Raw genomic sequence first — 14,748 nt, 5'->3', positions numbered from 1 at the left:
CAACTCATTACTACTTTATATGGTGGTTCATGTCTTAATCTTTTAAAGATAATGGAACTGCCTGGCCGGCGTGGCTCAGTGGATGAGCGTCAACCTATGAACCATGAGGTCACAGTTCGATTCCTGGTCAGGACACATGCCCGGGTTGCCGGCTCGATCTCCAGTGGAGAGGTGTGCAGGAGGCAGCTAATTGATACTTCTCTCTCACCAGTTTTTCTATCTCTATCCCCCTCCCTTCCCCTCTCTAAAATCAATTTTTAAAAAAAGTCTTTGTCCAAGCTTAAGTATCTACAAACTAGCAAAACTAGTGTATGAATACCAGAGTGTGTAGGTTCCAAAAGCATGTTATTCACATTTACACTGTCTCCTAGCAATAACCAAGGCAAGTTAATTACCTCTGAATTCCAGCTCCTCTCTCCTCATTTACTAATCAGAAAAAAAGCTAGAGCAATAAAAAAACCAAGTTACTTACTCCAGAGCTCCTGAACAGAACAGTTTTGTTTATGGTTAAAAAAACAATACCCCAAAAAGAAGTAAAACTTACGTCTGTTTAAAAGTCTGTGTGTGGGCAGCTGTGGTCTTCATGTGGTCAACATTAATTTCCTCAGAGAACTCTTCCACCGTCTCAATGTCCACCTGTTCCTCCTCATCCTCAATGAATTCTACACAGTTATCCTGAAACACAACATTCCAACAGTAAATAAAGTATTGGGAAGTTAGCACACCTAAACTATTCAATTGAATGCTCCCCTTGTAAAAACCAACTAGTACCAAGCACTGATCTTATACCAGGAGTACTAATAATCCTAAATTTGTTAATCATAAGAGGGAATTAACTCAGAAAAATATGGATGAAGCTAAAAACTAAGAATTACATAATAAAAAATCACAGGTATTGTTAAAAAGACATCATTAGACATCATCAGACACTCAAAAAAACATAAGGCAGGTATGGAAATAAAAATATAGCCCAAAAATCTGTATTAATGCCAGTGTTATTTCTAATGGATAAAATTCAGTAATAAATATATTAAAACTGCATAAACCTTAAGATTATATAGCAGTAAAGTAAAACTTGGCAAAGGGGAAAGTAGAAAAAAGAAAAATTCAGGTTCTATTTTAAGGGTGCTTCATGATAAGACTCATGAATACAGACTAACGGTTGCCAAAAGTGGAGGAAGGTGAGACTGGGTGGAAAAGCTGAAGGAATTAAGAAGTACAAATTGATAGCTACAAAATAGTCACAGGAATATAAAGTACAGTATAGGGAATATAGTCAATAATATTCTAGTGACTATGTATGGTGCCAGGTGGGTACTGGAAATATTGGGGGAACACTTTGTAAAGTACATAATTGTCTAACCTCTATGCTACACAATTAAAACTAATACAAAATAATACTGAAGGTAAACTGTAATTGAAAAAAAATGTTTAAAGAGTCATAGCTAATCACACACCGACACCCACAAAAACATACTCAAGGCAGGTATGGAAAAAAAAATATAGCCCAGTCTTTTAAATCTCTCAACCCCACAGAAGGAGAGCTTCTGAAGAATTTCAGATATCAAAAGCAGCTCAGGCTTGCTCTACTTGCTAATTATTCTAAAAAATGAGCCAATCAGTAAGCATTTATTGAGCACCTGTCACAAAAACTCACTGTGCATTTTATATAACAGAATATACAGATTATATCTTTAAGTCCACCTTTAAAAGTAGTGTTTACTATGCCAGAAACTAAAGAGGGAAAATGTTATCTATAATCACACTGTTCCAAAAAGGCACAACTCAAAAGTAAAGCATCCCAATCAACTTAATAATCCTATATTTAAGCTTGTTGTAAAAATTACTTACCCCCAAATTATAGGCTTCATAAGGCTGATAAAAAACACTAAATGCAAGCCATCATTTATGTCCTCCAATTTAAGCACAATTTAAACAATGTATCTTAAATTTAAACAATGTAAACAACATGTATTAAAATTGACTGCAAAAAATTTAACTCTCAGAAGCTAAATCATCAGAGTCCCAAAAGATTCTAAAGAGTCTGGATAATATGTAGATAGATGCTTTATAATATTTAAACTGAAGAATGTGTCTCTACTGCATGGATTAAACTTCAGGCTTTGTAAATAATGTCCAATAAACTTCACAATGGAAGTTTTAAATTAAGGAAGCTACTCACAACTTCCCTTACACTATTTCAATATAATGTTAATCACAAACATAAAGATATCATAATTGTATACATGTACATAAATACAATGTAGAATTTAGATTTTAGAGATTTTTTAATATAATGTTCATTTTTAAAAAGTCAGTGTACCTTGTATGTCAGATTCCCTATTAGGAAATTCAAGCAATGCCACCCTGTTAAAAGACACTCTAAAGGTTCTATTAAGTCAATTTTATGATAGCAATAGTTTTCACTGGTTTTAAAGTTGGACTGTTTTTGGTCTGATGCTTACCCAGGCTGACTTACAATGGGAGACTCTGCAAACAGTGCAAGACTATCTATACAATCTAACTCCCAAACTCAGTGAATTCAGATTCTTTAGCTACCTACAGATGTCTATTCTCAAAAAGGACTAGAGGAAGAATATAAGGCATATGCTATAGAATCATTCAATTGTAGAATTAGATCCTCATTTTATAAATGAGACAACTGAGATTACAGAAATAACCAACACAAAACATTTAAACATTTTAGCGTCTTAAAATACTATTTTTATGTTTTATCTGCATAAGGTGGTTAGCTATTAACATAAAGGGACTAGGTAACAAAGGCTGAGTGAACAACAAGGAAGTGAAATTCTAAAATAACCCACTGCATTGCAATCAGTGCAGAGGCCCATATTATCTGCTCCTGAAAAGAGGGACTCATTCCTTTTAGATTTCAGAGCACCCCACAGGCATCTAGGTATAACCTCCTTTTGATTTACAGCAGACCCCATGTCAAGGGTCAGCAAACCACAGCCCCACCACCTGTTTCGTTAAGTAGAGGTTTACTGGAACACAACTACTACACTTACTCACTTACTACTGTTTGTGGCTGCTTTTATGCTACAACAGCAATTGAGTAGTTGCAACAAGCCGTCTAGCCTGTAATTTGGCCCTTTACAGAAAGTTTGCCCAATTCCTGCCCTGTATCACACCTGACTCACTTAGTTCAATAAATACAACACTAAATAGGAAGCCTACAAAAATGGCTTCAGAAGAATAAATTATAAAGGTCATATTACAAAGGAAGACCACCAAAGTTCAGAATATAAATTCTAAAAACTATTTAATTTTAGGAGATAAAGAAAAACTTAAGGCACAATCATATTAAAATATTAATTGGTATTTTCCATTGTTCTCCAAAAAGAACATCTCTCTTAAGTACAGGTAGATAAGTTCTCCCCCAGTTCTAAGGTCACCCATTACCCTGTTTCTTATGTATCTACCAGATGAGCTACAATCACTTTATATAGAAAATGTCAAAAAACCTAATTGGGATCAAATGGGAGTAGTGGTTTCAGGATTTCCTTTTTTAAATCTAACTTGACAGAGCATCGCAAGCATCTATCTCCCAAAGGCTTAAGCCAGCCTTTCCATAATATCAAACAAATCTCAAAGAACAATATAAGCTCAATAAATGTTACCTGACTGACACAGCCTAAAACTACAAAGTCATTTAATCATGATCTAAATCTAGGCATCCAATAGCATGTATCAAGGTCTTAGTGATCTTCTGAAAAGCTACTGTCTCTAATAAATCATTTAAATCCTTGAGGTTTCAGTCACAACAAAAATGGGCTCACCACCTTTTCTACATCATCAACCTCCTCACTCTGGTAGTCAGAAACAACATCCACAATCTCATCAATAGAATCATCGGTTTTCTCATTCTCATCTTCCTCGTCGTCTTCTTCCAAATCCCAAACACTGAAGTCAGCACTGCTTCTCCCACCCTTCTTCTCTTGCTTTGGTTGTATCTGTTCTCTTGATAGCAGTACATGATCTTGAAAATGTCCTTCCCCTCGGCTCCCTTTTGTAGCTCTTCTAGGAACAATAGCAAAGGTTGCAGGACTAGAAATCCTACTCCAAGAATCACATTCAGTTTTTAAAACTCTGGTATTCTCAGTAGTTCCACTTTTTCCAAGTAAACCAGAGACACATTGTTCTTGTTGAAACACATCTAAATTTTCATGACAAGTCTTTGTTTCTTTAATTAACTGCTCATCTGCCTCTTTCTTGCATTCTTGTGAAGTTCCAATACATTTCTGGGTTAATGGGCCCTTCAGGTGTTTTCTCCATCTCTCCCTAAGACTGTCCATTAGAAAGTCTCCACTTCCCTTCTCCTTGGCCTCTGACTGTGGATTCGACTGATGCTCCTCCACAACTATGCTCCCTGATAATTCAAGTTTACAGTCTTCCTTAGAGATAACTGGAAATTTACTTGATTTCTCCTCTGAACTGTCTAATCCTTTCTGCTGTTCCACTTTCACATTACCCAGTTTTTTAAGCTGCACATTACTTATACTTTGGACTGTCATATTACTGGCTCTTTCAGAAATGGTCTTAACTTCTAGAAGAGTCAGTTTTTCTTTAGAACTATTATGATTCTTAACCCCACCTTCATCAGCATCTTTATAGTCTTCACTTGTGAGTGACACAGTGTTATAGGAGTGCCCAGAAGGTTTATCAGTTGCAGGACCTTCTTCTATAAGGGATTCTTCATCTAAATGATCACCCCCATCTTCCAAGGAATCATTCAGAGTTTCTTCTGAGGCAGTAGCTCCTGAGTTTTGCTTTACAGCATTAGCCTCAGAGTCTACAGCTTCTCCGTCCGACTGTAAGGCCTTCGTCTTCTTAGTTTCTTGCTCTCTTTTTAAAACGCATGTTCCATCTTTCTGGTCTGCATTCTGGGATTCTCTCTTCATCTGAAGAGAAGCAACATGTTGAAGAATGGAGCTGGGAACAGGCTTTTGTCCTGGGAGCTGCAACAAGGCAAAACTACCAGACTGGAGAGGAACGAGGCTGGCTGTACCAACAGGCTGCCCTCCTGAGCTATAGGTTATTTTGGTTTCAGAGCCTGTCTTATTTGCAAAACTTTGTGGCTCAGGAGGGGAAATCCTCAGGGTCAATGTACCAGACTGAGACACAAAACTAGGTCCAGAAGAAAGCAATGATGGTGCCTGAGTGATGACATTCACTGCTGGAGAAGACCCAACAGCTTGGATTACAGGACTCATAACAGAAAAAGTAGAGGATGAAGCAGTAGTTGGTGGAGTCTCTGAAGGCTTAGAAGGAGTGGGTAACCGGATTCCCACCACAGACCCTGGTAAGAAAAAGAAAACATTAAATCACCACTGACCGTATCAAGACTTCCAAAGTATACTTTTCTTTTTGAACAGATGATTCTGAGAGACTAAGAAGACCAATCCTGGTGTATTAACATCCCATATGGCCAAATAATTCAACAAAAGAGAAACTCATCAAAAGATTTCCAGTTTTATACCTGGGTTACGAAACATGACAGGCTGTAAGTTGGGCTGGGTATTAGAGCTTCGAAGCTGATGCAAAGGGAGGAGCTGAACAATCTGCCCATTAGGGTGCCTGAATAGGTTCATTCCACTTGGGCTCCTAATAGGCTGCAAGACCATCCGGTGTCCTGGAAGTTGTGTGTTTGAGACAGGTCTAAGATTAGGAGAACCCTGCTGCACTGGAATCAACAACAATCGAGGTCCAGCACGTTTCACTGGGTTAGGAGAAACCTGTGGAGTAGCCACTGAAATTTGAGGGGCATTTTCTGAAAAACAGAAAATAGAAACATAGTATCAGAATTTCCCTTTAACACATGTAGGAAAAAAATTATAAGATCTGACCATGCTACAAATAACTTCTAATTTGAATTATAAAGTTGTTGAAATCCTATACCTCTATGATAACACTATTTAGTAGTCCTATGGCTGAGAACAATTTATCTTAAAAGTATTAACCAGACACTGCAGAGCCTTACATTTAGACTGGTAAAAATTGTCAAGAGGTTCCCTTAAAAAGACAATGCTGCCTAATGAAAAAACATGGGCAGCCCTCTAAATCTAGATTGTCATTAAAGCTAAAGAGGGGTACCCTCCCTATGTGGGAGTCTGTGCTGTAAGATTCTTTCCCCCTCTCCACGTGGGAGTCTGTACTTGTTCTTCAATAAATTTCCACCTTTACAAAAACAAAACAAAAGCTAAAGAGATCATTCTTGATAAATTCTCTTCTTCAATTTTAAAATTCAGGCTGTTAACACTTACTAGTCTTACGACTTAGTTTCACAGGTCATGGTCAAATAAGATAAAGTCAAGAACTAAAAAAACCTTCAAACTTCTTGGCTTTTAAAATTCACTGACAAATCAGCTGTGTAAAGATTTGTGGAAATTGTTTTTCACAAAGAAAAAAATGCATCCCCTCCCCCCACCAAAATGGAATGAAAGTAAGAGACATCGAAGAAGCAGGGAAATAAAGCCTGGTTAGGAAGAGGAAAAAGATAGTTTTAAAACAAACAGAAAAGCAAAAATTTAATGCAGAAGATGTGAATTAAGAGAATTAAAACCATTAATAGTATCTAAAGATACACTTAAATGTTTGGAAGAGATATTTAGAAATACTAAAGACATAGCAAAAATAATACTAGTAATCTACAGATAGATTTCTGGTCAAGGGGATAAAGAGGTAGGAATAATAATAATAAGCATAAATGAAACTGGTCTAATATTACCATTCAAATTAGGGAAATTACCTAACATCCTATATAGTAAATAGGTAATATGCAAATTGACCGTCACTCCAACACACAAGATGGCCACCCCCATGTGGTCAAAGATGGCCATCCCCATGTGAACAAGATGGCCATCACAAGATGGCCAGCAGGGGAGGACAGTTGTGGGTGATCAGGCCAGCAGGGGAGGGCAGTTGGGAGGGACCAGGTCTGCAAGGGAGGGCAGTTGGGGGGACCCAGGCCTGCAGGGGAGGGCAGTTGGGGGCAACCAGGCCAGCAGGGGAGAGCAGTTAGAGGCAATCGGGCCAGCAGGGGAGCAGTTAGGCATCGATCAGGCTGGCAGGGGAGTGGTTAGGGGGTGATCAGGCTGGCAGGCAGAAGTGGTTAGGGGCAATCAGGCAGGCAGGCAGGCAAGCGGTTGGAAGCCAGCAGTCCTGGATTGTGAGAGGGATGTCCCAGATTAGAGAGGGTGCAGGCTGGGCTGAGGGAAACACCCCCCCCCCCGCCCCATGCACCAATTTCGTGCACCGGGCCTCTAGTTATTAATAAATCTTTTCATTACTTTGTCACTAAGTAGAAAAATCAACAAACCAACAACATACAGATTTAATTTAACATATAATATCCCTTCAGATAGGTATTCTGCCCAGGAAACATCAAATTTCTAAAAGAAAGTCATATTCCTAACATTTACATGACAAATTACATATAGAAGATCCAGGACTTCTCTTGAAAACAAAATGAAACAAAGAGAACAAACTATTTCTAAAAAAAAAAAAATAGTGTGCAATTTAAAAACATTCATGTATGTGAATTAAGAAACATATTAAAGCATTAATTTCCTGAACATTTCTATTTAAATTAAGTTTACAGAATGATTCAAAATTAAATTACTCCAGTTCAGAGAATGAAAGCAGCCTTTAATACACATGCTAAATATGGCACTGCTTCTTGAAATGTGGGAGGGGCAAGAGAAAAAGAAGGGAAGTCAAATGAAAAAGCACAGTTATCTTTTTTTTTTTGGGGGGGGGGGGGTTAATCCTCACCCAAGGATATTTTTCCATTAATTTCTAGTCAGAGTGGAAGAGAGAGAGAAACATCGATGTGAGAGAAACACATTGATTGGTTGCCTCTTGCACGCACCCCTACCAGGGCCAGGGCTAGGGAGGAGCCTGCAACCAAGTTACGTGCCCTTGACCAAAACTGAACCAGGAACCCTTTGGTCCACAGGCCAATGCTCTATCCACTGAGCCAAACCGGCTAGGGCGAAAAAGCACAGATATCTAAGTGCCTGAGTTGGGAGCCTCTAATGAACCTAGAACAAATTGCATTCTTCCTTAGCCATAGCAGTTATCTGAGTCAGCTCCATTTGTAAAAGAGCAGACAAGAAAATCTGTTAACATGTTTCCTCAAATGGTATTAGAATAGGTTTTAAGTGGTATATGAATATAGAATAATCCCATATTACATTGTCAGAAAGTAATTTCTTTTTCAACTTTAATCTTTTGATTTTATACAGAAGAATGTCCCAGTATTTGATGTTGTCTTTAATATTATGCCAGTATTTTCTAGCTTTCTTCATTAACAGAGAGAGAGCAAGCCACATGCTAAAAACATTATGGTAGGTAGATAAAACTTATTATTTTTTATTATTGTTTCCAGTGCATTTACTTATGGGATTAACCTCTAGTTTTGCAAGTAATGTTGGTTTCCAATTATGGTAAGATTGCTCCTTTTACAAATAAACTTAAGCCCTGGCCTGCGCACCAGAAGGTCACAGGTTCGATTCCTGCCCTCAGTCCAGGTGCATATGGGAGGCTACCAATCGGTGTCTCTTTCATATCAATGTTTCTCTCTCTCTCTCTCTTTTTCCTCTCCCCTCCCACTGTTTCTAAAAAAACAAATATCCTCACTCCTCGGGTGAGGATTTAAAATGATATAAATAAACAAACTTAAGGCCTGGCTGGTATTGCTCAGTGGTTCAAGTGTCAGCCTGTGCACTAAAGGGTCATGGGTTCAACTCCCGGTCAAGGGCATATACCTAGGTTTCAGGTTTGATGCCTGGCACAGTCAGGGCACCTGCAAATGGGAGGCAACCAATCAATGTGTCTCTCTCACATTGATGTTTCTCTTCCCCCTCCCCCAGCTCCTTTCCTCCCTCTCTAAAAATCAGTGAAAGAAATATCCTTGGGTGAAAAGTAGCAAAAATAAATAAACAAGCAAGCAAACTTAAATAACAAATGAGTTAATTTAAATAAAAATATTAAGTCAATGCAGTACAAATGGGAATAAGAGCAAGATACATGAATGTATAATCTGAGTGACTAAAATCCAAGAAACAACGAACTACAAAAAGCTAAATGACTTTATAGTTTCATGACAGAATTAAAAATATAAAGAAAGGTTGGAATCCATATGGATTAGAAAACATGATTAGTTAAAACATGACAAGATATAAACCTTGAGATTCCATAGGAAATCAAAGCAGCTTCATCAACAATGATCTCACTTCCAAAAATGAATATTAAACTAACCAATTTTATATGCTTATTAGAAGAAGACAAACACATTTAATATTGTGATTCATTTTCCCTTTCAACAGAACTTCAACTTATAAACAAAATCCAAGTCACTTCTTTCCTAAAATACCAGCAGGGATTTGGACCATGTCACTAAAGGCAAAAATATTTAGTAGTAAAAGTATCACTATGCCCTGACCGGTTTTGCTCAGTGGATAGAGCGTCGGCCTGTGGACTGAAGGGTCCCAGGTTCGATTCCGGTCAAGGGCATGTACCTTGGTTGCGGGCACATCCCCAGTGGGGGGTGTGCAGGAGGCAGCTGATTGATGTTTCTCTCTCATCGATGTTTCTAACTCTCTATCCCTCTCCCTTCCTCTCTGTAAAAAAAATCAATAAAATATATTTAAAAAAAAAAAAAGTATCACTAACCAAGAGAGAATTGCTGTTGGCTATTTATTTCCCCTTAAAGCCTGCAAAGTCTCTCACTCTTTTCCACAGAAAATCCTCTCCGAGTACACTAAGAAAATTACTTACTTTAGTTGGTTGAATTAGGATAGAAAAATTACCACAAAGTGTGAGATATTCCTATTTCAAATTCACTTAACCTAAGTCAACAAGAGAAAAATTTTAATTTTGACTAAAAAGTTGATAAGCATATAAAGTATTAGAGTCCTTAGCAAAGAAATATGCCTCCTTATTTCTATTTCAATCAGTTCATGTATAATAATTAAGTAGGAGAATAATGTCAGTAATATATGGGAGTTGGACTCACAAATGATTTTTACTAGGCAAGGGACCCAGAATTTTAACCTTCAGCAAGGACAAAGAAAAAGCCCTCAGCTTGGTTGCAGCATAGGTAGAAGCCTATAATATTTTTCCCCCAATTAAAAAGATACACTACCCCTAAAAAGGGAGCACAGCCAAGGCTCTCCTTGTGTGCTCTCCTCAGAGATGTGTATCCCTAGCTCTCAGTACACAAAAGATTGCCCTTTCTCCAGTGTCTACCTTAATGGCTGCTCTACTACTGGCTCAGAGCTCCACTCCCGTATGTATTTTTTCAGTATCCTTCATCCACTATTTCCATTCTAATGTTTGAGTATTTTTAATATCTTAAAGAAATCTCCAGCATCAAGTTATCTGTCAAAACTGTTCAATTATCACCAAGGTACCATTTATGGTTTTTATTAGTGCTCTATAACAAGGATGCATAGATTTTCAGTGATTTGTCCTAGCCCTGTATTAACCATGAGCTAGCTCTCTTATTTTTAGTGTTCAGTTTTGCAGAATGCAAAGGTTTTCAGGAATACATGTATCATGTTACAGCAGAAACACTGTTACCCTGATATATCTAGAATCCTATCACAAACCACAAAGTTATATGAACAGCTGTATAGTAAACCAGCTAGTTAACATCTAGGCCTTACCTGGTCTCTGGCTCACTGGTGGACTCCCATCAATTCCTGAGAGTATAATGGGAACAGAGCCAAGAGATGAAGTTGGTGTGGTCACCATGGAGGAAGATGTAGCTGTGGTCACCACGACTATGGAGGTGGAAGCAGTGGAAGTAACAGGAAGAGTTATGGTTGGAGGAGATGCCACCAAAGACTTAGGAAAAGCAACTGAAGCCACAGGGGTAGTTATCCCAGTTGTTTTGATAAGGTTCACAGTGCCTGTAGATTGGGTAGATGTTACAGGGGTGCTGGTATTAGTTTCAGAGACCTCAACAACACCCGCAGTGGTGCCACCAGAAGGATAAGTAGTTTCTTTAGTTCCCACGTCAGACATAGCAGTCTTAGGTGTCACAGCAGTAACATTCTCTAAAAACACTTGAGGGGTGGTAGTAGTGACAGCAGCAGTCACAGGGCTGCACACCTGAACTGCCTCAGAAGAAACCACAGGTGTGACGACCATTACTGGAGAAGGTCTGATACTGAACTTCTGTGGCCCTGTTAGGGGTTGGGGTGTGCTAACTCCAGGTATCTTCTGCTGCAGGGCTCCAACTTTACTCATCACAAACTGTGTGAACACACCACCAGGAGAGGGTCGTGCCGCTGCAAATAAAAATTTGCAGGTCAAAAATCTTCAGTTCTCATATTTTATCCTCTTAGTGATTGTGTTTATCAACCATTTATTGTGTGCACCACTGGGTCCACTTCTTACGGGTACTACTCTGCCTGCAATATACATGTCAAGTTCCATACACAGAAATCAAAACACTTCCCTCAGCCCATACCCAACCTTTATAATCTAACAAGAAAGGAATTAAAATTGGGTGTTCCTACTAAAAATCTTTTGTCTGCACAATATAGCCATATTGCCAGAACACTAAAAAGACAATATAGCTGCCCTGGCCATGTGGCTCAGTTAGTTGGAGTATTGTCCTGTACACCAAAAGGCTGTGGGTCTGATTCCTTGTCAGGGCACATGCCTAGGATGGGAGTTCAATTCCCAGTTGGGGTGTGTACAACAGGCAACCAATAGATGTTTCTCACATCGATGCCTCTCTCTCTCTCACTCTCTAAAAACCAGTGAAAACATTTCCATCCTCAGGTGAGGATTGAAAATAAATTTTAAAATTAAAATAAAAAGGTAATACAGCAGCACACAACTTCAAACAGATAAAAGAGAAAAGATTCCCCCCCCCCCCCCATTTAACTCTAAATTAAATTTTTCTTCCACCACTTCTTCCTATCCCAGCCCCTCCACCTCTTTATTGCAGTCCTCTTATAAGACAGTTTAGATTTACTATCTTATTTTTAAACTGTACGAAAACATTTTTCATGAGAGGGCAGAATAGGACTGTTTATTTTTTAAATCACCACTACTTTATAAAAAAAGAGATAAAATGGGTTCCTTTTAAGGCATACAATGCCTATCCCTCTATCTTCCCACAACTCCAGCATTCAGCCAGAGTCTTCAATTTCCTATTAGAGGAAAAAACATAGTAATAGATAATTTTAACATTCCTAAAAAGATTTGAAACAACAAAAAGAAATTCAATAAACCAACTGTATATACTCTCGATGCTAAAACACAAAAGCTTTCAAGAAAGTAATTTATTACAGACTCTAGCACTAAAGTTAAGCAAAAGGTTTTCATTCAGAGAACAGGGATGAATAGAATAATCTTCCCAAAATTATGTTTTCCAACAGCCTTCTATACTTTTAAGCCTATACTAACTCAACCCACTTTGATTTTGCTAGCTCTATTGTTTAACAACTTCAGGGAACATACATATGATTGGTACCAATAACACCAGTCCTCACAGAAGAAATATTAAATTAGGGAAAAGTATTTAAGACTATGTGTTGTCCTTTTAAACATAAAATTAAAAACAAAATTTAAAAACTATGTTTTTTTCTGCATTAATAAAAGTCTAAAAGTCTGGGCAATAATTGTAAAACTAAAGTTCAATTCATCTAGTATTATAGGTCATCAGAAGCATCCCCAAAATATTTTAGCAAGACAGACATTGAGAATAATGCCAAATTTTTTATTCCTCTAATTTTTACAACCTCCATACTATATCCACAGGCCAAGAAGCAAGTCATAAATCTTTCCAAAACATATATACAGTACAACTTACCAATTGGTCTTTTTGCCGGGACAAATGCCTTCAGATTCTTCCCAGGGTGATTTGTTGCAGTGCCGGAGGAGGATGCCATTTTGGAATTGGATGTTGAAGGCAACAGGGTACGTGGTTTCCTGGATGCAGCCACCTTGGCATTGGATGCTACCTTGGAGATGACAGTACTGAGGGTTGAGAGGTCCAGGACTGAGGGTCGCAACCTGCCTGTGATATAAGCAGCTAGCCTATTGGCTGGATGCAATGCCCCCATCTGTCCCAATAGCAACTTAGCCTGCGGGTAACTCTTACCATTAACCTGAAACAAGTGGCAAAGAGAAATTCTGTAAAGATAAAATTCTCTTGCTAACTCATCTCCCTTGACAGGGGTTTCATTTTTACAAGATTTTAAAAGTCTATTTTTCATATTTAAAGGGAAAAAGAAATGGGCTTTTCCCACTTGGTATAATCGGAATAATCAGGAGGTGAAAAAAAAATACTATTATCTGATAATCTGAACTAATCTCATCCTTCCTTTTGGTAATTTGGAAACAGAGAATCTTATTAAATCATTATATCTGCATCGCAGAAATGGGAAAGATACGTCAAATCTAAACAATCATCCAATTATTTTACTTGTCAATAAGCAATTCTGGTTAAGTTATTAACAATCATCAGCAAAAATGACTAACTGTATTCTCCAGATTTTCTGACAAGACTAGAAAGGCATAATGAAGCCCTCTCACAAGGGTCCTTTCAAGCTACGCTTCACATTTGGGAAATATACAGTGAGTCTACTAAGTCACAAAGTAACCTTAGTTTTCTAAAAACTCAACTTTGAAGATATTGTCTTCATCTCTTGGATAAAACTTGGGCTGGCTCAAAATAAATGCTAGTAGAAACTCATTGTAATTTTTGAAATAGTCACTAAATTGTCAGAAGAAAGTAAATCAATGAATGAAGTAAATGTTTTTAGTACTACCTGAATTGATAGACAGCCTATTTTGGGCAGCAGGGAAGTTTTTCTTAAAAGAAAGAAAAACAAAAACCTCCCAAGTTTCTTACCCATGTCCTCTAAGTCATATTGCTGGATTACTAAAGAAGATATCCTTTTTTGTCCCTCCTTTACATCATTTAAAAGGGGAGGGGGTAGAGGGAGTTGGAGAAACTCAAACTCTCCAAATTAATAGGGAATTGGTGAGGATAATCACTACAGCAAGCCACCCTCTCTTCAAGGACACAAAACGTAATTACTCTTTGCTACTTAAGTAAAATTGTGATTATTCCTAGACAATCAGAAATATCTTTGCCTATGTTGATACAAAAAAATGTGATCTTTCTATCCTAAAGTAAACTTTACTGTGTTCTTCAGGCTCTATGGAGTCCAGATCAGATATCCCTAATCTGCTCCTTTGAGAGACTTGCTCTAAAGACTACTCAGCAGCTTCCCCAAAAGCCTACAGTGGCCTGACTGCTTATGCAAATTCACATTTTATGATGGTTTTCTGAGTCCTAGACAGAAGAAGAGAACACAAAATTTCCATGCCTGTATTTCAGGGAGTCTAGTCTCTCTAGAAATGATCTCAGATAAGTCTTGGCTCTCAAAGTATTAATCAATAAATGCAATAAAGAGAAAATCCTGTTCTCCTCATCATTAAAGAATTAAGAAATACCAACAGAAGCAGTTATATAGGACCACCAAGAATAAACTGCAATAAAAAGTTTTTAACTAAGTAGATCATCCATATTGTTATTGGAATAGTCCTTAGCCCAGAGAAACGGTCAAGCTAATACAGTCAAGTAATCTTAGCAATAATGTCAGACACTTCCACACATTTGCTATGCTGATATAAAAGTGCATTTAATGTCTCTGAGCAAGAGGAGAAAACCTTTTTGACTATGACTAAATTTTAATT

At 37.8% G+C, this 14,748-nt stretch overlaps 1 protein-coding gene across 23 annotated transcripts in view; it reads right to left on the bottom strand.

Annotated features, from left to right (window-relative positions):
- MGA (MAX dimerization protein MGA) overlaps positions 1-14,748 on the bottom strand; it is a 111,637-nt gene that overhangs the window by 15,710 nt on the left and 81,179 nt on the right. For 9 of the 23 annotated variants that reach the window (XM_079768165.1, XM_079768161.1, XM_079768162.1 and 6 more), the window contains 5 exons: positions 12,854-13,151; positions 10,692-11,318; positions 5,501-5,791; positions 3,804-5,320; positions 545-675 (listed from right to left, as the gene is read on the bottom strand). In XM_079768165.1, the coding sequence (XP_079624291.1) occupies positions 545-675; positions 3,804-5,320; positions 5,501-5,791; positions 10,692-11,318; positions 12,854-13,151 (2,864 nt within the window). Of the gene's footprint in view, positions 1-542; positions 676-3,803; positions 5,321-5,500; positions 5,792-10,691; positions 11,319-12,853; positions 13,152-14,748 lie in introns of those variants that run through there. The other 14 variants (XM_079768144.1, XM_079768147.1, XM_079768156.1 and 11 more) reach the window with 12 other exon arrangements.

The sequence above is a fragment of the Cnephaeus nilssonii genome (assembly GCF_951640355.1).
Source record: "Cnephaeus nilssonii genome assembly, chromosome: 4".
Lineage (NCBI taxonomy): Eukaryota > Metazoa > Chordata > Mammalia > Chiroptera > Vespertilionidae > Cnephaeus > Cnephaeus nilssonii.
This window is presented reverse-complemented; position numbering and strand designations above follow the sequence as displayed.